Raw genomic sequence first — 24,479 nt, 5'->3', positions numbered from 1 at the left:
CACAACAGGACCAAGCAGCGTGCCCAAGTGGAGAAAGTATCATGGACTTGGGAAGAGATTTTGGATGGGAAGGGATCCTGGACTTCATGGCAGGACAGTATTGCCTTCCTTGGCGGGAGACGCAAGAAGATAGGGGAGGACAGCGACGACGCCGGGGTTCGCGGCCAGGTAGAAAGCCCAAAAAACAGCCCGAAAATATTTTTTGGGGGGTGGCACACGGGGTGGTCGGCGGAGCAGAGGAATGAGCCAGAGACCGCCAGGGAGTCGAAGGAGGAACTCAACGAAAGATTCCGAAGAGAGGTGGTGGTGAGAGGGCTGCAGAGCAGGCGTGTTGAGGAGCGTGACAACAGTCCGGTGTCATCTGCACCAGTTTCACGCATCTGGCCTCCAGGGTGCCTCCCCAGTCCGGTGCGTCCTATCAAATCAAATCAAATCAAATGTATTTATATAGCCCTTCGTACATCAGCTGATATCTCAAAGTGCTGTACAGAAACCCAGCCTAAAACCCCAAACAGCAAACAATGCAGGTGTAAAAGCACGGTGGCTAGGAAAAACTCCCTAGAAAGGCCAAAACCTAGGAAGAAACCTAGAGAGGAACCAGGCTATGTGGGGTGGCCAGTCCTCTTCTGGCTGTGCCGGGTAGAGATTATAACAGAACATGACCAAGATGTTCAAATGTTCATAAATGACCAGCATGGTCGAATAATAATAAGGCAGAACAGTTGAAACTGGAGCAGCAGCACAGTCAGGTGGACTGGGGACAGCAAGGAGTCATCATGTCAGGTAGTCCTGGGGCACGGTCCTAGGGCTCAGGTCCTCCGAGAGAGAGAAAGAAAGAGAGAATTAGAGAGAGCATATGTGGGGTGGCCAGTCCTCTTCTGGCTGTGCCGGGTGGAGATTATAACAGAACGTGGCCAAGATGTTCAAATGTTCATAAATGACCAGCATGGTTGAATAATAGTAAGGCAGAACAGTTGAAACTGGAGCAGCAGCATGGCCAGGTGGACTGGGGACAGCAAGGAGTCATCATGTCAGGTAGTCCTATGTCTACTCCACGCACTCGCCCTGAAGTGTGTGTCACCGTTCCGGTACAATTTGTGCCGGTGCTACGCACCAGGTCTCCAGTGCGCCTCCACAGGCCAGTACGTCCTGTGTCAGCTCCCCGCACTTGCCGTGCGGAGTGTATCATCGTTCCGGCACCATCTGTGCCAGCTCTACGCACCAGGTCTCCAGTGTACCTCCACAGCCCAGTACGTCCTGTGCCTCCTCCTCGCACTCTCCCTGAAGTGCGTGTCCCCAGTCCGGTAGGTCCTGTGTCTGCTCCTCGCACTCTCCCTCAAGTGCGCCTTCCCAGACATGTACGTCCTGTGTCAGCTCCCCGCACTTGCCGTGCGGAGTGTATCATCGTTCCGGCACCATCTGTGCCAGCTCTACGCACCAGGTCTCCAGTGTACCTCCACAGCCCAGTACGTCCTGTGCCTCCTCCTCGCACTCGCCCTGTAGGGCGTGTCACCAGTCCGGTGCCACCTGTGCCTGCCCCACGCATCAGGCCTCCAGTGCGCCTCCCCAGTCCAGAGCGTCCTGCGAGGGTTCCCAGTCCAGAGCCTCCTGCTAGGGTTTCCAGTACAAGCCTCCAGCGAGGGTTCCTAGTCCAGAGCCTCCTGCGAAGGTTCCCAGTCCAGAGCCTCCAATGATGATCCACGGTCCGGAGTCCCCGGTGATGGTCCACAGTCCGGTTCCTCCGGCGACGATCCACGGTCCGGTTCCTCCGGCGACAATCCACATTCCAGGGTCCCCAGCGAGGATCCACGGTCCGGAGCTTCCGGCGACGATCTACGGTCCGGTTTCTCCGGCGACAATCCACGGTCCGGTCCCCCGGCAACGATCCACGGTCCAGAGCTTCTATCGACGATCCCCGCACCAGAGCCGCCACCAAAGCTTACGGATCCGCGAGCGGAGCGGAGTCTACGTCCCGCACCGCAGCCGCCACAGAGGCTAGATGCCCACCAGGGCCCTCCCCTATATAGTCAGGTTTTGTGGCCGGAGTTCGCACCTTTGGGAGGGGTACTGTCACGCCTTGACCTTAGAGAGCCTTTTATTCTCTAATTTGGTTAGGTCGAGGTGTGACTAGGGTGGGTACTCTAGTTTTTGTATTTCTATGTTGGCCTGGTATGGTTCCCAATCAGAGGCAGCTGTCTATCGTTGTCTCTGATTGGGGATCATATTTAGGCAGCCTTTTCCGACTGGGTTTTTATGGGATCTTGTTTTCGTATTGTTGCCTTTGAGCAGGACAAAGCTGCACGTTCGTTGCTTTGCTCTTTATCGTTTTTGTGTCGGTTCTCATAATAAAAGATGATGAACCCAAACCACGCTGCATTTTGGTCCGATTCTTACAACAACGTTCGTGACAGTAGCGCACCAAACAATACGTGCACAAGCACTTACAAATAAACAATCCCACACAAACATATGGGGGGAACAGAGGGTTAAAAACGCAACAAACGATTGAGGGAATTGAAACCAGGTGTGAGAAACAAGACAAAACACATGGAAAATGAAAAGAGGATCGATGATGGCTAGAAGACTGGCGACGCCGACCGCCGAGCGCCGCCCGACCAAGGCCGCTGTGGAACGGGTAAGGGGTGTAGCTTTCCTCTGGGCAGGTATCTAGGAGCCTTACACTGGGCGCACACCGAGCAGGAGGAAACATAAACCCTCACGTCCTTGGCCAAGGTATGCCTCCAGTACTTCCCAACCAAACAGCGCACCACCCGACCGATCCCAGGATGACCAGAGGAGGGTGACATGTGGGCCCAAAAGACCAACCGGTCACGGACAGCAGACGGAATGTACAGATGTCCAGTGGGACACTGGAGGGGAGCGGGCTCTGCACGTAACACCTGCTCAATGTCCGCGTCCAGCTCCCACACTACCGGCACCACCAGGCAGGATGCCGGGAGTATGGGAGTGGGATCCATGGGCCGCTCCTCTGCGTCATACAGTCGTGACAGTGAGTCTGCTTTCACGTTTTGGGAACCTGGTCTGTAGGAAAGGGAAAAAACTAAACGGGTGAAAAACATGGCCCACCTTGCCTGGCGAGGGTTCAGTCCTTGCTGCCCGGATGTACTTCAGATTGCGGTGATCAGTCCAGATGAGAAAAGGGTGTTTAGACCCTCAAGCCAATGTCTCCACGACTTCAGAGCCTTGACGACAGCCAACAGCTCCCGGTCCCCCACGTCATGTTTTCGCTCCGCCGGGCTGAGCTTCTTCGAGAAGAAGGCACAGGGGCAGAGCTTTGGTGGCGTAACCGAGCGCTGGGAGGGCACGGCTCCTATCCCAGTCTCGGACGCATCCACCTCCAAAGAGAGATCCGGATGGGCCAGCACGGGAGCCGAGGTAACAGAGCCCTCGGGTGATCCTATCAATTAAAATGGCCAATTTGGGTGCAATCAATTCGCTTAATTTCAGATCAAATTATATTTCAACAAAATAATGTTTCAGTTATGCTAATGTTATCTGGTCTAACTACACAAACAATTTCAGAACAATCTGAGATTGTGGGTGTTGAAATCCTTTTTCTTGTGCTTTTAGAGGTGGAATGATTCACATGAGAGATAAGCCAGCCAGCCGTGTGCTGTGGCTGAGAATGCTACTTAAAAGGAACTGGGTCTCTGTGATCACTAGTGCACTCTACCCCCTACCCCTTAACCCCTAACCCTCATCTTTTTCTCTTGTCTCCCTCTCTCATTTTCTCTCTTTCCCTTTCTCTGTCTTCAGCTGCTGTCTTTCTCTTTCTGTGCATCCTGTCTCTTCATTTCTCTTGCTTTCTAAAAGAATGACATATGGCAAAGGACAAAGTGGCTCTTTTAAATTATACTTTATTTCATACAAAAACAAAACAATAAACAAATAAATTACATATTTCTAAAATAATGATCTTGATGAATTTTTATTAAAGAACATTGTGATTGTTACAATTGTATTGGGCGTACATAAATGGAATGTCATGCAGTTGATCCTGACGTTGTGTAGTAGGGGAATCAAAACAACAACACTGAGGATCATTGTGATACAACTCTCGATGTTGAAGGGCTAAGTTCAATTCATATAGGCTGTTCTGTAGCTCATGGTTTGGTTTTCAGTTGGAGGTCATGCTGCTTTCGAATAGAAAAAACGATTTTTGAGCTAAATTGCTAAATGTTTCGTTTTCCAAAAAATGATGACCCACCAAATAAATCTCACACCTGAACGGTAAGGATATCATTGTACACAAAAAGGTAGCCAGTCCCACTGCCCTGGTACCTGAATTGCTTGTTACTGTATGTGCATTATGCTTTGCTTTCAACCCACACCACCATTTTTATACAAATACTTGTGAGTATTCTGAATGAAAAACAGTCGGGGCAGTTCGATTCTGAAGCGTTGTTGAAACAACAACATTGGAGGTTTATCTATATGATTCGAGGTGAACCATTTGCATTCCCTGGAGGACATTTAGAGTATTCTCCCCAATTTTAACAAAGCATAAGAATTAGCATATGTATATTAAAAGATGGTAGCAGAATAAAGATTGGTATCACTGGGAGCCAAGCATTATCATAATAAGGGAGTCTTCATTTGCACACAGGCCCAGGCTGAGGTGCTGACGGGCTGAGGCTACCGGATCCCCCCACCATCCCTGTCCCCACAGTCACACCCATCAGGACTGCCAAAGACCCTATTGTCCAGGCCCAGCCTCAGCCTCAGCCTGTACCTCTACAAACACACTGGGCCTGGTTAAAGGGGAAACAAAAGAGGAGGATTCAAAATCAATCACACTGGGCTTTTCACATTCAGACCTTCAGGTCCAGTCCTTTTCTTTTCTTTTCTTACAGCATTGACAGTGGAAGCTGGGCTGCTCCCCCTGTCCCCCCACAGTGTCCTGTGTTTAATTGTATTCTTCTCTTTCAGGGCCCAGACCCCCAGACCATACTGTTCTTATAGTTAGTTTATGTTTGCAACAATTGAAAGCATAAGGGATTGGGGGTTCTGAGGGCTTTGGCGATTGGCCTGGATGCAATACAAAGGCCAGAGCAGCGTACAAACAGAGGACTGAAGGGATTTTGATGAAATGGAAGGTGAATTGCGAGGACATTTTGGCCGTTAAAACGCTTGAATACATTATTTCTTTCTTCACCTCAGTTGAACACCTTCATTTTTGTATCATTTAGAATAATTTATAAAAGGTAATTTTATTTTTTATGATATGTACATAAAACATTTTTAGATTTTAATATATTCACAGGAAGAAAAAAATCAGGCACTTTGCTGCCTCTACAGCAACTTTTTAACACAAGAGATCCTGAGATTTAAGACAATTTTAAATAGCAAAATGTAAAATAATCTTATATATAGAGAGATTTATATTTAACAATCAGCTTCTCTGTTTTTTTCCCATATCAAAATAAATATTTTATGTTAAAACTTCTTTTTCTGTTTTAAAAGCTCAGTTTGGATACTGTTCGGATGCTAGCTCAAATGAGTTTGAGTACAAGATGACCATTGTCCATCCTCTCTGTAGAGACCCAAACAAAAGAGAGTCCTTTTACTGTAAAAACCCAAACCTGATAAGAGGCAGCCATTTTAGATGACCAGGGTTCTGTAGTGCCAAGGTTTGAGATACTGTTGTTGGGCACAGTGCCAGAGCAGACAGTCCAAGTACCACTTTTCATGCAACATGATCGTTTCCCAAAGTAAACTTCTCCATGTAATGCCCTTTGAGACAGAGGACTCGCATTGGAGCCGCTGTCTACCGCAGTGCCGGTTTCAGGTCAATCCGAGAATTCACGTCGTGGTAACCCAACAGACAGGGGTCGGTGGACAGGGCATCGTGGGTAAAGACAGAGTCATTGTCCGAAGAGCAAGAGCTGGAAGTGTCCTCGCACGATGGGGAGTACTGTTCGAAAGGTGTTGACAGGTCCAGGTACTAAGAAGAAGAAGCAGGAGAGAAACTGTTCAGTTTGGTAATGCTTTGCATTTGTGCAATTTATTACATTGTATTTTTAAGCTTGACGTTTGTGTTGTGTGATGCATAGTAAGGTTGACATTTTATCTGAGACTGTGTGCTGTGTACAAACTACAGGGTGTCTTAAAGTAATAAGCTAAACTATAGCTGGAACAGTATGTTGGAACAGGACATCTGGCGAGCAGATTGTGTGTGTGTGTGTGTGTGTGTGTGTGTGTGTGTGTGTGTGTGTGTGGGTGTGTGTGTGTGTGTGTGTGTGGGTGTGTGTGTGTGTGTGAGCAGGGGTCCCAGACACCCACCTCGTCAGAGATAGACAGCAGCACTCTGTCCAGCTCCTCCACCAGCTGTTTGAAGGTGGGTCGTTGTGTGGGCACGGCATGCCAGCACTCCCTCATCTTCATGTAGCTGTACACATAGACAGAGAGGGCTAGTTAGTACCAGGGTATTTACACACATCCACAGCATTTTCACATTTACTAACATGCAAATGTAGCACAGGAGAGGGACAAAAAAAAGCTTCTGAAACACACTGTAATAAATGTCAATGTTCAACTTAAAAGTTGCGAGCTTAGGTGAGAAGGCTGTGGCGTTGCTTGTGGTGTTTGATCAGTTTAGGTGTGTACTTGCGTGTGTCTACTCACAGCTCGTGTGTGCAGTTGGAGGGTTTGTCCATGCGGTGGCCTTCTTTCAGCAGCTTGAAGAGCTCCTCCACAGGGATACCGGGGTAGGGCGAGCCCCCCAAGGTAAAGATCTCCCACATCAGCACCCCAAACGACCACACGTCACTCTGGTGTGTGTAGACTCGGTCGAACAAGGCCTCTGGTGCCATCCACTTCACTGGCAGACGTCCCTGCAGAACAGAACAACAACGTTAGTGAGCGGTGGACAGTCAGTGAGTCAGTCGGTTGCCACGATGCCAGAGCCCTTCATCCAGTCGTCTATACATCATTCCCCGACTCCCCCGTTCCTCCTCTCTTTCACCCACTCCCCTCTTCCCTTCCTCGTCAGCATTTTCAAATGATCTCCCATTAAGCTGGCTGCCAAATCAGTGGGCACACATCAAACATCTGTCTGTAGCCCTTTTCTGCTGTCAATGACCAAAAACACCCTCTTTGGCCTCATGGGTGGAATATTATTAATATTTTTCAAAACCCAGAAGGAAATCCGTTGTTTCTTTGTCAACCGTTTTGTTATATTTCAGCCTTCTGTGATGTATGTAAAGAGTAATATATTGGGATGCAAACTCAAAATGTAATACATTTCAACTCTATATCTGACATGGTACAGGTGTCTTCTTTCTTTAAGCCCATAACCATGTGTGTGAGGTGTATACTTTTGCTTCAAAGCAGATTTGTTTAAGACTGTCGAGAATCACTCTGTGTGATGCTGATTTAGCCCACTGCAGTAAAAGGTTAAGAGCATTAAAGCTGAAACAGGCACAAGCCGACTGGGGGACACTAGACAGAGAGCAGACAGTCTACTGTGTCTCCATGTACCAACAGGGGCTGTTCTGAAAGCTGGCCAACAAGATGACACACAACAGCACAGCCCTGGAACGGGCACTTGTCTCGATTTAGGAGAGGAACAAGGTGCCACAGAGCCAGTCAGGGGTATAGCAGGATGGGATAACTCACGTTGGTGGTTTTCTTATAGTAGTCAATCTGGTGCACTCCTCTAGCAAGGCCAAAGTCTGCGATTTTCATGACGTTGTCTTCCGTGACGAGGACGTTTCTGGCAGCAAGGTCTCTGTGGATGCACTGTAGAGACAGAGAGAGGAGAAACCAGGGTTAAGTCAGGGAACATAAAGATATACGCAGTTTTGAGTTTTATGTTAAATGTTTATGAAATGTTACTCTACAATTTAGAATATTGTAATTACATGACCATGTCTACATTGTGGTTTTCTGTTTTTGCAGTCATGTAAAACCAGATAGTATTGACATAGAAATGATTCGCTGTGAGTTTCTAAAATGAAAAGACCTGGTCTTAAGTCAACACGCAGCGTCCAATTTTAACCAAACGCACCAAATTAAATCAACTTTATATAGATCTCGAGGTTTTGTTGAAAAACAACCACTGTTTGCTGGACTTGAATGGATGTCATTAAGTTTATTTTGGTTTTAATTTCAAATAGACGTGGTATTTGGGGATTCGTGGAAATGAGAAAGCCCTGGTTTTCCGGGGGCTCCATAATGGTGGGGTGGTTTCAGACTACTGCATTCTTAGCAAGCCACAGAGACAGAAACCCGATGCCGGGGCACAGACGCAGCTCTGCGCCTGTTTGCTAACAGATTTATGGCTGTGCTAAAAAAGACAAAGCCCACTGCGGCAGGCAGACAGGACAGAGGGATGGGGGGCTGGAGGGGCAAACAGGGCTCAACCACCACTCCACTGTGGAATTCCAGGATGGTGTGTCATACAAAGGGATGTGTTGATAAGAGAGACCAGGCTAGTGAATGAGGAATGGTGTGTTGGGGGTAGGTGGGATGGAAGGAAGGAAGGAAGGAAGGAAGGAAGGAAGGAAGGAAGGAAGGAAGGAAGGAAGGAAGGAAGGAAGGAAGGAAGGAAGGAAGGATGGAAGGAAGTTATCACTTGCTCTTGCTTGTTGTCTAAACCCCTTCAGGCCAAAGTCATTCTATAGAAGGCCACATACAAATTGTAAACCTAATAATCCATATTGAGATGGACATATAAGCTAACCAAACCCCTTTAAGACACAGCACTCACCCTTTTGGAGGCCAGGTACTCCATGCCACGTGCCACCTGGTAGGCACAGGACAGCAGGTCTTTGAAGGTGAGCTGCTCCTCGGGCACTTTGGTCACATCAAAGGTGTAGTCCATGCCAGGTGGCCGGCGGGCCCGCAGGTACTCCCTGAGGCTGCCTTTAGACGCATACTCCACCAGCACGTACAGAGGACCTGACAGGGGAGGGGAGAAAGTTAGTGATCAACTCCATCCTCCCTATGGACACCTGGAGGCATGGGACCACCATTAATGACAATGTCACTGAGCAGGGCTAGAGTCGAATGAGTGAGGAACAACAGTGATATAGTAGCTTTTGACCTTTGGTTGTGAACTTGTGTCTTGAACTCACCATCTTCTGTGCACACCCCCAGGAGGTTAATGATGTTCTTGTGCTTGTCCATCACCTTCATCAGCTCCATCTCAGATATGAGGTCTGACAGGTCTTTGTCTGTGGCATCATCTGGGGAATGAGACGAACACACATTTGAAGTCTTAGGAACATATACTATATATACAAAATGATGTGGACACCCCTTCAAATGAGTGGATTTGGTCAACAGCCACACCTGTTGCTGACAGGTGTATAAAATCGAGCACAGAGGCATGCAATCTCCATAGACAAACATTGTCAGTAGAATGACCTTACTGAAGAGCTCAGTGACTTTCAACATGGCACCGTCATAGGATGCCACCTTTCCAACTAGTTAGTTTGTCAAATGCCTGCCCTGCTAGAGCTGCCCCGGTCAACTTTAAGTGCTGTTATTGTGAAGTTGAAACGTCTAGGAGCAAAAATTGCTCAGCTGCAAAGTGGTAAGCCACACAAGCTCACAGAACGAGACCGCCAAAGTGCTCATTACCAAGTTCCAAACAGCCTCTGGAAACAATGTCAGCACAAGATTCATGAAATGGGTTTCCATGGCCGAGCAGCCACACACAAGCCTAAGATCACCATGCGCAATGCCAAGCATTGGCCGGAGTGGTGTAAAGGTTGTCGCCATTGGACTCTGGAGCAGTGGAAATGCGTTCTCTGGAGTGATGAATCACGCTTCACCATCTGGCAGTCTGATGGACGAATCTGGGTTTTGCGGATGCCAGGAGAACACTACCTTCCCCAATGCATAGTGCTAACTGTAAAGTTTGGTGGAGGAGGAATAATGGTCTGGGACTGTTTTTCATGGTTTGGGCTCAGCCACTTAGTTCCAGTGAAGGTAAATCTTAACGCTACAGCATACAATGACATTCTAGACGATTATGTACTTCCAACTTTGAGGCAACAGTTTGGGGAAGGCCCTTTCCTGTTTCAGCATGACAATGCCCCCGTGCACAAAGCGAGGTCCATACAAAAATGGTTTGTCGAGATTGGTGTGGAATAACTTGACTGGCCTGTACAGAGCCCTGACCTCAACCCCATCATTCACCTTTGGGGTGAATTGGAACGCTAACTGAGACCTCTCTAATGCTTGTGGCTTGAATGGAAGCAAGTCCCCGCAGCAATGTTCCAACATCTATTGGAAAGCTTTCCCAGAAGAGTGGAGGCTGTTATAGCAGCAAAGGGGGACCAACTCCATGTTAATGCCCATCGTTTTAGAATCATATGTTCGACGAGCATACTTTTGGTCATGTTGTGGATCTGGAAATAGAGTCAACAATAAATACTAGTCATTGTCCAGTCTTTCCTAAGAAGATGGTTCCTAGTTCGTACCTTTCAGCATTTTGACAGCCACAGTGGAGATGTTCTCCTGATGGTCCTTATTGAGCCCATAGGCCTCAGCTCTGACCACTTGGCCGAAACAACCCTCACCCAGTGGCTTCCCTAACGTCAAACTGGAGAAGGAAAGGACAATGATGGTCAGTACAGGGAAGATACATGGAACTCAACAGAAACCAAAACACATATTCAAGATGGAGGAACTCAATGACTGACTCAATAACCAGTAAGTACCTAAACCAAAACCCCTAACAAACCAGAAAGTCAAACAGGACTTACTTCTCCCTGGGAAACTCCCAGTCGGGGTCGTAGGGCAGTTCAAACTCCATGACTCCGGCCAGCATAGGGGAGCAGCTGGAAGACAGGCGGGCCACTCTCATCAGAGACGCACTGGACTTTCCTGACGAGTTAGACTCCACAGAGTACTGTCTGCGGAGGGGGAACTTGGAGAGTTTCTGGACAGGGAGGACATCGAAGGGTTCTCTGCTGGGGTTTACCTGCATGCGACACAGCACCACGATAACGATGGCCATAACCAGAGCCAGGAAGCCAGACGCGTAGATGATGATGTCAGTGTACTTGGTCTCCATTAGGTCCACCTCGTCAGCCACGTCCTCCTCTATGAGTTGAAGACGATGAAAAGGAAATAAAATGATGGGTTTGAGACTGACTCAAGTGACCATTTCTTCTGAACTCGATACAAAAAGACTAGGGCTGTCAAACAATGTATTATTTTTTTAGTTAATTGCATTATTGGCTGTGATTAATCACGATTAATCGTGAATTCAGAATTTTCTCTAATTGAGCTGTAATTTAAGATATTTATTCAAAAAGCATTACAAGATTATTGACATCTTGATTTTGTCCAAAGTAACGGGTAGCAGAATCTGGTCAATAAAGCACACTTTTTAAAATCTCAACGTCAAAACAAGTTGTTGTTTTTAGCTGTATATATATGTATATATTATGTATTTACTATGTTTTCAGTGTATTTTGAACGCTTTCCGACAATGCAATTAATCACAATTTTAAAAAAATGTGCGCTAAAATTACAAAAAGTTAACTTGAGTTAACGGATTAACTCTGACAGCCCTAAAAATACCTTTAGTAAGTTGACTATACTTGGCCCAAAGCACAAGTGACAATTTATTCTGAATTCTTCTAAACTCCTTACTTTGACAATATGTTGCCATACTGTAGTTTGAAGGATAAATATACCCAAGAGGACGGTGAGCCAGGCAGACTGGTGGGAGAAGCCAATGGAGTTTCCAGCCAGACAGGTGTACTCTCCAGCATCCTCCATGGTCACCTTAGTCAGGTAGAGAACTTCCACCTCCGACATGTTGAGGCTGCCTGTCTTCAGTATCTGAACGTAGGGAGTCCCATCGGGGCCGTAGCGGCTGCCGTTCCTCTCAATGTGTTTCAGCCACTGGATGTGGGGCTGGGCATCGCTGTAGACCTTACAGAAGAACTGGACATCAGTGCCCACCACCGCTGTAGTGTTGGCTGGCAGACCAGCCTGCAGGATAGGCCTGTGTGGGGAGCGCTCTGAAAACAGACAGGGAGGGGGTAGAGAGAGTGTTAGACTCCAGAGGGCCATGAGGATTCCCCTTGCCCGAGGGAAGAGTTCGAAGTTCAGCCGTGGGGGACAGCGAGAGGGAGATTCCTCTGTTCAACGGAGCACATCGCTGTCTCTAAGCTACAAGAAGTACTCTGGAATGCCTGGAATAACCTAACCATTGAAGTAAATACTCATCTAAAATAACAGTATAATTTAGATTCAGATGAAACAAGGTTATCTCTAGATCAGTCTTATTTGTTTCCTAAATGCTGTGTTTCGCAGGCATGGAGAGAAAGGCCAGTGGTAACGACCAGTTAATTTGACTGACCGCAACACAGCAGTGCCAAAGGGGAAGGGACAGATAAGCAGGCATTGTTTCTCACAACCAACACCAGCCAGACGCAGTCAGTCTCACTAATTGGTTTCATTAGCAACTTTATTTTCTAGCCAGGCCAGCTTGGAAGTCGCTGCGTTGCTTCCCTCTCTCCGTTCTGTGTGTGCAAGCTCTTTTCCCCCTTGCATGCTTCTGGAGACAGCAGTTGACCCCACACTGGACTGCCGAGCCGCAGAAACTGGCCAGTCACAGGTCAGGGGGAATATTGGTTGGGGAGCCTGGCCGTCCTCTCTCTCTCTCCTCTCTCCACCGGCTGTCCTCCCTCTGTCTGAGGTGAGCTGTGGAGCCTCTGTGTTTCTGTCTTGTGAGACGCCACTGAGGTAGAGTGGGGAGAGCAACGGGACGGGACGGTAATCAGGCCTGACATGCTAAGTATCATGGGCCGGCAGTGGCTCCGCGGGGAGACGGCCTGTGTCTACATGTCTAGAGTGGGGTGGTGGTGAGTGTAGGACAGGGGAAACAATACCTTACAGTACTGCACACACCCTGGAGCTTTGACTAGATGTACAGACTTTATAATGAGTTCATGCCAACTTTACTTCCAGTTATTATGGAGAGAGAGACGGAAAGGGCTGGTGTTACAAGTTTGATGGAATGTGGTTGAATTAGAGAATGGTGGAGGGAATGACTTTTTCTCATTACCCATACTATCCCTCCCAGCTTTGGGAGTTGAATGTCAGATGAGCAAACAGCAGACTGTGTTGGGTAGGTAAAGTGAGGTTTTTGTTGGGAGGTGGATGAGTGAGTGTTCTTACCCAGCACGTCCAGAAGGTAGCTGTGTGTGATGGAGCCGTATTTGTTCTCCACCAGACAGGTGTAGTTCCCACGGTCTGAAGGCACCACACTCTCCATCACCAGGCTCCAGTGCTGGTGTCTCAACTATAAACGGACAAAACAGACAGGTTAGAAATGGGTTGTCTGTACGTTGTGTGTTGGATCATTCCTACGGATACAAGTTATACTGGCTTGTGCTTTGGAAGTGCTTGTCTTTCTCTATGGTAACTTGTCTTTGATGGATCCAGTGTAAACAGATTCACAGCGTGTCACTTCCCTATTGAGACAAGGGTTGAGAACAAATTATGTGGCAGTTATATGCCAGTAAACAAAATAGCAACCACTGTTTTTCTCCCCCTCTCTCCTCTTTCTCTCCCTTTCTTCCCCTCCCTCCTCTTCCCCACCCTTTTTCACCCTCCATCTCATCCCCACCCTAACCACGCTCCTACTGTCTTCGCTCCCAGGTTGGTCACTGTCTCACCTTGATGCCTCCGATGCGGTGCTCTCCCCTGAACTCACGTCCGTTCCTCAGCCAGCGGATGGAGGGCAGAGGGCTGCCCATGGCCGGGCAGCGGAACTTGACCGTGTTCCCTGCCGGCACTGCGTACAGCTTCTTCTCCATGCGCTGGGTGTGGGTCCAGTAGGGACCTCTTGTGAAGTAGACCTGATCATTCTCAATCTCAGCCGACGTGTCTTCTAGACCGTTGTCCTCATCATCATCACCTGAGCCCAGTAAGTCTGAGAAGCATCAAGATATGGAAAGAGTTAATAACTTGTTTTTATAACTGATCATTCAGGAGGCCATAGAGACCAAGACAATAGAGATGCATACATATAACCTAGAACTTCATTGGACATATCATCGTACCTCTAAGGCTGAGACTTCTTCTGTCTTCTAAATCTAGATCTCACCTGCTACAGTGATGGTGAAGTTCCTCAGGGGCTCCTTGGTCCCGCGGAGGACACATACGTACACCCCAGAATCCTCGTACGTCACGTCCGTGATCTCCATAACGCCCCCGCGGATCTGGATGCGGGCGGTGTGCATCACCCGGGTCCCCTCCTTGTACCAGTACACGCCCCCCGGCCGATTGGTGTCACAGCGCAGCTTGAGGACATCACCCGGTTCCAGGAGCAGGTGCTCAGTGGTGTCCTCACTAAGGTCCTCCAGGACATCTGCAGGGATAACAAAGACACAAAAACAAACGTGTGAGTACTCGGGACACACACACACCAAACGGTGGCCACATCTTGTTCTCAAGTGAGTGGCCATCCCTTCAACTATGAACTTTCAACTCTCGCCCCCATTATCTCCTGACCCGCCAGACACACACACAAAAAGAGGTTGTCATGGCAACTGGGAGGCCTCTCTCCACCTCTCTCTGCTCCTTGTTTTGTTTAGCATGGATCACTGTGGGAGTGAGAGCAAGCTAGCTACAAGAACAAAGAAAAGAGAAAAGAGAAAAGAGAAAAAGAATGTAGCTAATGAACATGTTGTAGCGTGACAGAGGGTTGGCCTTCAGAAACAAATCGATGGGGTGGCAATGGTTCAGTGGCGGTCTGAGAGGCAGGCTCGGAGAGAGAGCCCCATTCCAGCCCACCAAACAGCCTCTCAGTAACACAGATGGCCCCTGTCATCCTCACTCATACTCCTCTCTGTTCTCTTTACTCCCCTGGGATAGAGGCAGTTCAATGGCAAGTACCTGCTGGGACTTCAATGGGCGTACTCTGGTCCAGGTAACGGGAGAGCAGGGTCCCTACAGGGACAAGGTATGAGATTAATATACGTTGACTTCCAGCTAGTTACTGTTGTTAGTAATCAATTACTATCAAGACATAATTGACAAAAAAACACACGGCTGTAGCGCATTGGAAGCTATAGAGATCCAATTAAATGTTCTATTCTAATTCCTAATTCTATGTGGGAAGCATCCAATAGCCTGATGAACAAAGTCTAGCAAGAAGTGTTTACCTGGTAGAACCTGTAGCCAGGCAGACTGCATGGACTGTAGCTGTAGTCCAGCGTGTGTAGTGGCCTCAGCCATACAGATGTACTCTCCAGCATCCTCCAGAGACACGTTGCTGAGAGACAGAATGTTCACATTGGAGATGTTGCTCTGTAGGGCCTCCAGAGTTCTGAGATGTGGCTGGCCCTCGGCTCCCAGGCGCTCTTCGTCTCTTTTTAGCCACTGGACCTTGGTGATGGCTGGCCGGTGGACCTTACACAGCAGCTTCACCTGTCCCCCCACAACCGCCGTAGCGTTCTCAGGGTAACCAGGCAAGATGAGTGGCCGAGACACCGTCAAATCTGTACCGAGAGAAGAAGAGAGGAGTAAGGGATTGTAAAAATAAAAAAAAGTAGAAAATGTAAATGCCAGCCTCAGTTTACATCTAAACACGTCGGTAAAGGTACGTGTTTCTCGCATTTCTCAGCGTGCCTGTGTTTGAATGTAGACTGGTTGGTTGGTGGGTGATAAGAGTGCACTGATAAACTGGGGGCTAACGTGTCACAATAAGGGCTCCACTGGCCTCAGCCATATGCAGGGTGCCCGCCCAGTCACACCAATTTTCTGTCTGATTGCTTCCTGTAGCCACCTCAGTAAGTAAAAGGCAATCTGTTCCCCCTGCATGATGAGCTGCTCACTCTAACTGCTTCATGCGAGGCAGGCGGAGTAGGAATACACAGGTAAGAGCTAGGGTGAAATCAAACTCAAATTAGCTAAACATTTTATTACAGATGTATTACACTGCAATAAGTACCTTATATGCACCCTGTCCAATGAAAAGCTCCCATTCATTTGACTATGTGATTGATCCATCTAGCCAATAGCTTACCATCCCATCCCACATTGTGACTTTACTTTGCAGTGCAGTGCAAAAAGCTGTGGCAACTTTAAAAGTGCTGCTTTCTGTTAAGCTTGGAAAGGCAACATTCCTCACCAAGCAAACAGAACCATGCTAATGAACTTGTGAGGACTCTGAGCTGCCCGTGGCCTTCATTTGAACTCACAGCTGAGTGTGAATATTCACCCCGTGTGAAAGGGGCAAACACAACAAAAAGCAAAACAAAACATTTCACTGGTGTGACTCGCCCGGCAGGGGAGCGTTTGACCATCAGATGCACTCTTCCCTTTCATGACTAGAGTTCCTTTAGGGGTGAATCCATGGTACGCTACGGTTGGTTTCTGTTCTGGGTGACACATTTTGCAACGTAAGTCAGTCAGTATCCATTCACCACAAAGGATATGCTAAGAACAAACTGCCATAACGCAAAATATTGTCAATAATATAGTGACTGTGTAGAAGAGTGAGCGATACTATTGTAGTCACATGGCTTACAACACATTAGGATAGCCCAGTGGTTAAAGAGCCAATGCAGCCATTTAAAAGAAAATCTCAATATCAAATCATTTCTGGGTAACAGTTAAGTACCTTACTGTGATTGTTTTCAATTAAAATGGTCAAAAAGAAACAAAAATTGCTTCTTAGCTAATAGCAATTTCTCAAGCAAGAATTTTTCTTGGAGTGTCTGGGAGTGGTTTTAAGAAAACTTAAACCTAGCTGTTATTGGCAGAGAGGACTGGAACTCTCTTTCTTATTGGTCTATTAGCTAATTTACCGCATGTTGATGTCACCAGACAGGCCAAAACTTCAACCCACCAAAACAGGCTGAAATTGCAAGCAATCTTTTCAAACAGCTCTTACACTAAAAGGCCATTATTATAATTTTCACAATTTTACAGTATTATTCCTACCACATAGTGGAAATATATATAAAACATTGACTACTTAAAATGCAAGACATCCTCGATGCCAATTCATTTGATCTACTGTATGTCATATCTGGAGGGGATGAATTCCTCACTAAATCACTGTCAGCTTGAGTGTGAGCAGCGCTGTTCTGCGTTAGCACACTGACGCCTGTGCTCCAGACCTATGTGTGTGGCATACATTTCACTCCTCTGAGAAAAAAATATCACCAACTTCATCCTGCAGCCAGAGTTCATAATGGCTACCTCTGTTCTCTCACTCTCTCGCTCTCTCTTTTTTATTTTCCTGGTTGGTAACTGGAACGTTCCTGGGTGGTGTTGCCATGCTGAATTATTACCAATGAGTCTAATGTCTTCTGGCAGGGACTTAGTGCTGCATTGTGGGCCCCGAGGCGGGGACCTAGGACCTTCACCACTTCTCCACTGCGGGAGTCAGCTTGTCCACAGAGTCATGGGTAGACCCTCTTAAGAAACAGGCACATTGAAAAACTACCTGGGTTCACCTTACTAATGATGCTGATTTTCAACTGTAACACCAGTGTTACACTAGTGAGTACACCCCTAGGTATTGTGTTTCCATAGCTAGGGATGATAGTGAGGACTTGTGAAGAGCAGAATCAACAACCTTTGCATAATCAAAACAGTTGCTTTGTGAGAAAGTGTTCAAGTTCACAGGTAGTCATTGTTATGTAAATTAAGGCTGAAAATTACCTGTGGTCTGGCTTTGGCCCCAAGTGAGAGCAGGTCCTTTGATCAGCTGGGGTAAATCCTGTATAAATCCTTGGAATTTATGGTGGAGATTGCGCTTCTAAACAGCCAGGATGTGTACTCAGAGTATGCGTGGACCAACTGGCAAGTGTCTTCACTGACATTTTCAATCTCTCCCTGACCAAGTCTTTAATACCTACATGTTTCAAGCTGATCACCCTAATCCCTGTGCCCAAGAATGCTAGAGTAACCAACCTAAATGACTACCACCCATAGCACTCACGTCTGTAGCCATGAAGTGCTTTGAAAGGCTGGTCATGGCTCACATCAACACCATCATTCTGGAAACCCTAGACCCACTCCAATTTGAATACCGCCCCACCAGATCCACAGATGCTGCTCAGTGTTCAACACCATAGTGCCCACAAAGCTCATCACAAAGTTTAGGACCCTGGGACTAAACACCTCCCTCTGCAACTGGATCCTGGATTTCCTGACGGGACGCCCCCAGATGGTAAGTGTAGGCAACAACACTGCTGCCACGCTGATCCTCAACACGGGGGCCCCTCAGGGGTGGGTGCTTTGTCCCCTCCTGTACTCCCTGTTCATCCATGACTGCGTGGCCAAGCACGACTCCAACACCATCAATTAGTTTGCTGACGACACAACGGTGGTAGGCCTGATCTCCGACAATGATGAGACAGCCTATAGGGAGGAGGTCAGAGACCTGGCAGTGTGGTGCCAGGACAACAGCCTCTCCGTCAACATGAGCAAGACAAAGGACCTGATCGTAGACTACATGAAAAGGATGGCCGAACACATTCACATCGACAGGGCTGTAGTGGAGCGGGTCGAGAGCTTCAAGTTCCTTGGTGTCCATATCACCAACAAACTATCATGGTCCAAACACACCAAGACAGTCATGAAGAGGGCACGGCAACGCCTATTACCCCTCAGGAGACTGAAAAGACTTGGCATGGGTCCCCAGATTCTCAAAACGTTCTACAGCTGCACTGTCTAGAGCATCCTGACCGGTTGCATCACCACCTGGTATGGAAACTGCTCGGCATCTGACCATAAGGAGCTACAGAGGGTAGTGTGTACGGCCCAGTACATTACTGGGGCCAAGCTTCCTGCCATCTAGGACCTCTATACTAAGCGGTGACAGAGGAAGGCCCAAAAAATTGTCAAAGACTCCAGTCACCCAAGTCATAGACTGGTTTTCTCTGCTACCGCACGGCAAGCGGTACCGGAGCACCAAGTCTAGGTCTAAAAGGCTCCTTAACAGCTTCTACCCCCAAACCATAAGACTGCTGAACAATTAATCAAATGGCTAGCCAAAGTATTTGCTATGATCCCACCCACTCATTTTTTTTACACTGCTGCTACTCGCAGTTTATTATATATGCATGGTCACTTTACCTCTACCTACATATACTTATTACCTCAATTACCTTGACTAACTTTTACACCCGCACATTGACTCGGTACAGGCCCTGTATTTAGCCTCGTTATTGTTATTGTATTCTGTTACTTTTTTTAACTTATGTTTAAAAATATATATTTTCTTAACTTTTACTTTCTTTAAACTGTATTGTTGATTAAGGACTTGTCAGTAAGCATTTCACAGACACCTGTTGTATTCTGTGCATGTGACAAATACAAATGGATTTGAATAATGTGTTCTAAAAACATGGACTAAAGTGTTTGAAATTAGCCCTAGACTAGAGCAGGGCTTCCTCCTTCCCTGATAGTGATCAGTATAGGGTCTTAAAAGAAACCCCAGCTCCTGTAAACCTGGAGGGCTGCAATTTTCCAAGCCTGTAGCCAATCTGCACACATCATAACAATACTTAGAGATGAATGGGTGGCTGTGGCAGGTAATAAACAATGACAGGCGTGTATTTGTAAAACATCAATGGAAGCCCCCCCTTATCCTCTCCTCCCTCCCTCCCTTCCTCCTCCTCTCCTTCCTCCCCTCCACCCTCTGCTCTCTGGGCTGGCGACGGGCCAGACAGATTTACACTTCCGAGCCTCAGGGTCTCGGAGGGATCGAGTAGCACGGTTTACAGCACCAAAAGCACTGGGAGATTTTTTTTTCTCCTCACCCCCGAAAAATGATTACAACCTTCCTCCTTCCTGTCACCTTGAATTTGACTGGATCTTACCTTCCCTGTGGCTCGCTGTTCTGCCTATAGAGAGACCAGCCTGATGAATCAAAGGGTTACTGTACTCTACAGCTACGGGCATTTTTCTCCTTCCTCAATGAGATCTCTCAGTGAATTAAATGGAACCTTGAGGTTTTTTATTTATTTTTAAAGCTTTTGTTGGTGGTTTATTTTATTACTTGTCTAAGCAGAACTGAGCAACCTCACTTGAAATTTGAAGCTGTGTACTACAGAGATACACTTGAGAGATGTATTTTAAGAAACTGCAACGGATAAAGTTGAGAAACCTCCCTCAGGGAGAATTCAATCAGTTATCCATCAGCAAATAATTCTCAAGAGGGTTTGGAATATTCATCAGTATAGGGGAAATTACAATCAAGGACATATACCTGTAAGAACAACAAATCCTAGGCAATATTGAGCAACCTACCTTCTGTTTTTACGTCTTCTGACCCGATGGCTTTGGCCAGGAGTCCAACAGTCAGACAGTGTATGACGATGCAAGCCGTGTAGACATTCACCATCTTGCAGATGTGTGTGTGTGTGTGTGTGTGTGTGTGTGTGTGTGTGTGTATGTGTGTGTGTGTGTGTGTGTGTGTGTGTGTGTGTGTGTGTGTGTGTGTGTGTGTGTGTGTGTGTGTGTGTGTGTGTGTGTGTGAAGAATGAAGGGGGCAACCCTGGTCTCACACACCGATTCCGGGCATTGGCAAACTCAACACACACCCCAAAAACTGGACCTGGAAAGACAATACAATAGAGAATCAGTCAGTCATTATGTAAAATTGTAGCATGTGATTCCAGTAAGTAGCACTGAAATTGTTTGTGGTATATAGCCTTGTGGATAGGTAGAGATAGAAAGAGACTCGTTGTATTCTTATTACACAGGTGTCCTGACCATTCAGTCATTAGCCTACAGCACATTGTCCACTGTCCCCTGCGTCATGAATAACTAGAAGCTGTGAATATGTGGCTTTTCTAGCCTGTTGTTTGCGAATGGAAGGTGCACAGCCTGTCTGGATAATGGGCTGTTACTATGAAAACACTTGAGACTTGCCAGGAAGCTATCGGGGAGCAACAATAGCAAATTCACAGGCGCACTCAACACAACAGACAGGCCAAAACAGGTTAAAAAAATAAGACTAGGCTTACGTGTGCCATTTTCCCCTGAGCCCACTAAATAATCTAGTGAGGACGTATTCAAATCATTTTAGAGCAGACTGCTCTTATGAGAACAACAAATAATTTGTTATTTGATGGAAAGGAGTTGTTTATTTTTATTATCGCATGACAGGGGACCATAGTTGGCAACAGGAACAAGACTGAGCTTCGTGATTTGTCCAGATGACGACAACTGAACCGAGTCGGGCCAACTGTGCACAGGCGCCAGTCCTGGAGTGTTCCATGCAGACCATGTGCGTGCAGCCATGGTCAGTGGCAGACTTACCATTAGGCAGGAGAACATCATCAAGGGGCCTCGTGAGTTGGGCATTATTTCAAAAAGGGGGAAAGGGGATATCTAGTCAGTTGTACAACTGAATGCCTTCAACTGAAATGTGTCTTCTGCATTTAACCCAACCCCTCTGAATCAGAGACGGGTGGGGGTTTGCCTTAATCAACATCCACAGTGCCCAGGGAACAGTGGGTTAACTGCCTTGCTCAGGGGCAGAATTACACATTTTTACCATGTCAGCTCAGGGATTTGATCAAGCAACCTTTTGGTTTCTGGCCCAACACTCTATCTCATTTCCATACTGCTCGCGTTCTCTCTCCTCCTCAAAACCCATTGGATGACAAAGCCAGAGGTCCCTCTCCTCTGACCTTCTCCAATGGGTTTTGTGAAGGAGATTAGGAGAGAGGACGCCAGGAGTGGATCTGATGTTGACTGGCCAAAAGGAGTATGGCATGTCGTAAGACACAGGGGTGCTGTTTCGCTCGCTCGGATGCTTTCTCCAATGAGAGTTTCAGCCACTTGCGAATTGAAGGAAAGTTGGCGGGTGCACAGTGCACTGTTTGGATGCTGGAATTAGTTTGGCTGAAGGTGCAGCGAAGGTAACCTACTTTTTTAATAGATGTTTTTTAAACAATCAAATGAAAACATCACTACTCGTTGTGTTCATGGCACATTAAAAGGTAATAGATTTCTACAGTTAAATGTACATGTCTACTATAAAACCCATTGAAAAGCACACACAGGTGGGGTGGGGGGGCCTCAGACTGATCCCTGCCTTCAAATCACTAAGTCCGCCACTGGCCGTGGTACACACCGTTTAATAGCTATCCCATGAACGAACTCTACTATTTATCCATTTAGCCTAACTGGAAAAAACACGAATATTATTTTTATATGTTATTTACGACGTGTTTATCTTCAGCGAGGTAAATGGTAGGCGTATCTCGATGTGGCCCCATGTAGGCTAATCTTGGCGTGAAATAAACTAGTGAAAGTTGTCCAGTGAAAGTTGTCCAGTGTTTAGTGAAAGAAGGATTTACACTATCCGTAAAAAATGTTGCGTTAATTTATTATATTTAGACCGTTACGATGTTGTTGTCATAAATCAAACGATGTCTTCTGCTCAGTTACCTTCCAACAACCAGCTAGTTCTGTTAAATTTTAACTAGATGATCATCGTGAGAAATTCCCTATAACTTCAACCATTTTCCCATGGCGCGTTACAAGTATTGCCAGCCTATCTTTGTAAAGAGAAGCTTTTCCAATATATATATTGTACGGTTGGAAAAGCTTCTCACATAAGCTATTGGACGAAAAACTCAACAACATCACGTCATGTGTGCGCAAAGTCGATCAAATCGATATGACAGTGGAGACTATGTTAAAACTATACTGCGCAGACACTGCCACATTCAGCAATCGCTCAATGTTCACAAGCTGAAACTGGTGGGGATACATTATTGCAACCGAAGTAGGCTATATAATCATGAATTTAATTCAAACTCATGCATTAGGCTAACATAATCGCATTGTCTGAATTAATGTTTGTCGAAAAACCATAACCAGCCCTGGAACTCTTTGCAAGAAGGGTTCTACATAGGCTTCAATGTGTGGAGTTGAAATACATTTGGCAATAAAGCAATTGTTTAGTGGACTTGTCGACTGTAACCACTAAATAAAGTAACATGGGCCTACTAGCTCGCGGATTCAAGGAAATCATCTTACCTTTAATTTCGTTCTTTTCTCGTAATGATCAATCCTTGATAAAGTTCGATTAGGCACCAGAATATCCTAGTTCCATTTGATCGAGGTCAATATTGGAATCCTCATTTGGATTTCTGTCCAATCCTTTTTTGTTGTTGTCTTTGGTGATTTTCTTCAGTGTGCGCCCGGGTGGAACCCTCGGAGATGCACTTATAAATCCATCAAAACAACCAAAACATGAAGGACAGCAGGTCGGTGGTGAGCAAGCTGGGAAGGAGCTAGAGCTGATCCTTCCGACTGGGGCACAGAGTCCACTTCACCCTGAGCAGATTGTGTTCTCACGTCAGAATGAGGCTCGCGCGCCCGTCTCCTTCTTTCCAGGGGCTCACGCGACAGAAAGTGCTAAATCCATAGGGAGAGACTTCGGCCAAACTTGCTGCTTAATTCTCTCTCCTCTTGAGAATAGACTGAACGAGATCTGTATTGGTTGTTGCAAATAGAAACAGACAGATCTCCAATGTAGGAGGCGTAGAGTCCCTTATACCACTCTTCTCAATGTGGATAATTATTCGGCTACAGCCCGGCAACAATGGAACAGATGTTGGTCAATCTTTGCGCACCGTGGTTCGCTCTTCACTCGCGCAGAGTCTGTTCGTGAATGAGTTGGTCCCAACAGAACACAGTACATTTAATAACTAGCTGAATCTCATTTAGGCTAGCTAGCCACTCTCTTAATGTTGTGGGTATAGGCTACTGCTGCGTCTCGTTGCTAACCCGATCCGCTGCACTCTGAGTGCAAGTCACAACAATGGACTAAAACGAGCGAGAAGGTGGGAGTAGGGGGTAAGAGTCTGTAACCCCCACCCCCAAATAAAATCCCCTCAGGTTACCCCCTCGGTGACAAACATAAACCAAGATCTCTGTCGCCTCCACACCATTCACACATAAATCCAAGATCTGGATTGTTTCTCTATTAACAGGTCTTCTTGCTCTATTAAATCTTGACACCTATCCCTTTCAGGCAGATTTAGAACTTGACTATTGATAGGAAAAATACATATAAGCTTTTAGACTTAGGTTTAAAAATAAATCATATTTTGATAAATAAGTCAATAACATAACCAGAATAAAAGTTCAAATGTATATGCCTACAAATTATTTACCCATATTTGGCCAATGAATGCTAAGTTAATTCTCCTCATTAATAATTTCATAAAACGTCAAACTCATTATGCAAATTAAGTTGTTTTTGCGACATCGCTTTATGACGTTCCTTCATTTATTACATGTTAAATTGCTACGTAAACAAATAGGGTATAAAAGGATATGTGCAACGCATGTAATTATAAGGTACTTCCTTGGCCTATTCAATAAGTGAGAATTGCCCCCGTTTATTTGCATAATTGTATTAGAGAGCGAGGCAAAGTCATCTCTTTAGTTGCGGTTAGTCAGAACACAATACGGCTTAATTATTTGATGAATTAAACAAATCA

At 46.4% G+C, this 24,479-nt stretch overlaps 1 protein-coding gene across 1 annotated transcript; it reads right to left on the bottom strand.

Annotated features, from left to right (window-relative positions):
* Nucleotides 1-3,861: 3,861 nt before the first annotated feature.
* On the bottom strand, nucleotides 3,862-23,780 carry LOC115105498 (fibroblast growth factor receptor 4-like). The gene is made up of 16 exons (XM_029627618.2): nucleotides 23,008-23,780; nucleotides 20,263-20,569; nucleotides 15,159-15,494; nucleotides 14,890-14,943; nucleotides 14,099-14,362; nucleotides 13,668-13,924; nucleotides 13,168-13,291; nucleotides 11,676-12,005; nucleotides 10,737-11,076; nucleotides 10,452-10,573; nucleotides 9,099-9,209; nucleotides 8,732-8,922; nucleotides 7,639-7,761; nucleotides 6,646-6,854; nucleotides 6,304-6,409; nucleotides 3,862-5,965 (listed from the first exon to the last, which is right to left on the bottom strand). The coding sequence occupies exons 2-16, from the start codon at nucleotides 20,354-20,356 to the stop codon at nucleotides 5,789-5,791; spliced, it is 2,838 nt and encodes a 945-aa protein (XP_029483478.1). The 5' UTR covers nucleotides 20,357-20,569; nucleotides 23,008-23,780; the 3' UTR covers nucleotides 3,862-5,788.
* Nucleotides 23,781-24,479: the final 699 nt, after the last annotated feature.

The sequence above is a fragment of the Oncorhynchus nerka genome, linkage group LG22, assembly GCF_034236695.1.
Source record: "Oncorhynchus nerka isolate Pitt River linkage group LG22, Oner_Uvic_2.0, whole genome shotgun sequence".
Lineage (NCBI taxonomy): Eukaryota > Metazoa > Chordata > Actinopteri > Salmoniformes > Salmonidae > Oncorhynchus > Oncorhynchus nerka.
This window is presented reverse-complemented; position numbering and strand designations above follow the sequence as displayed.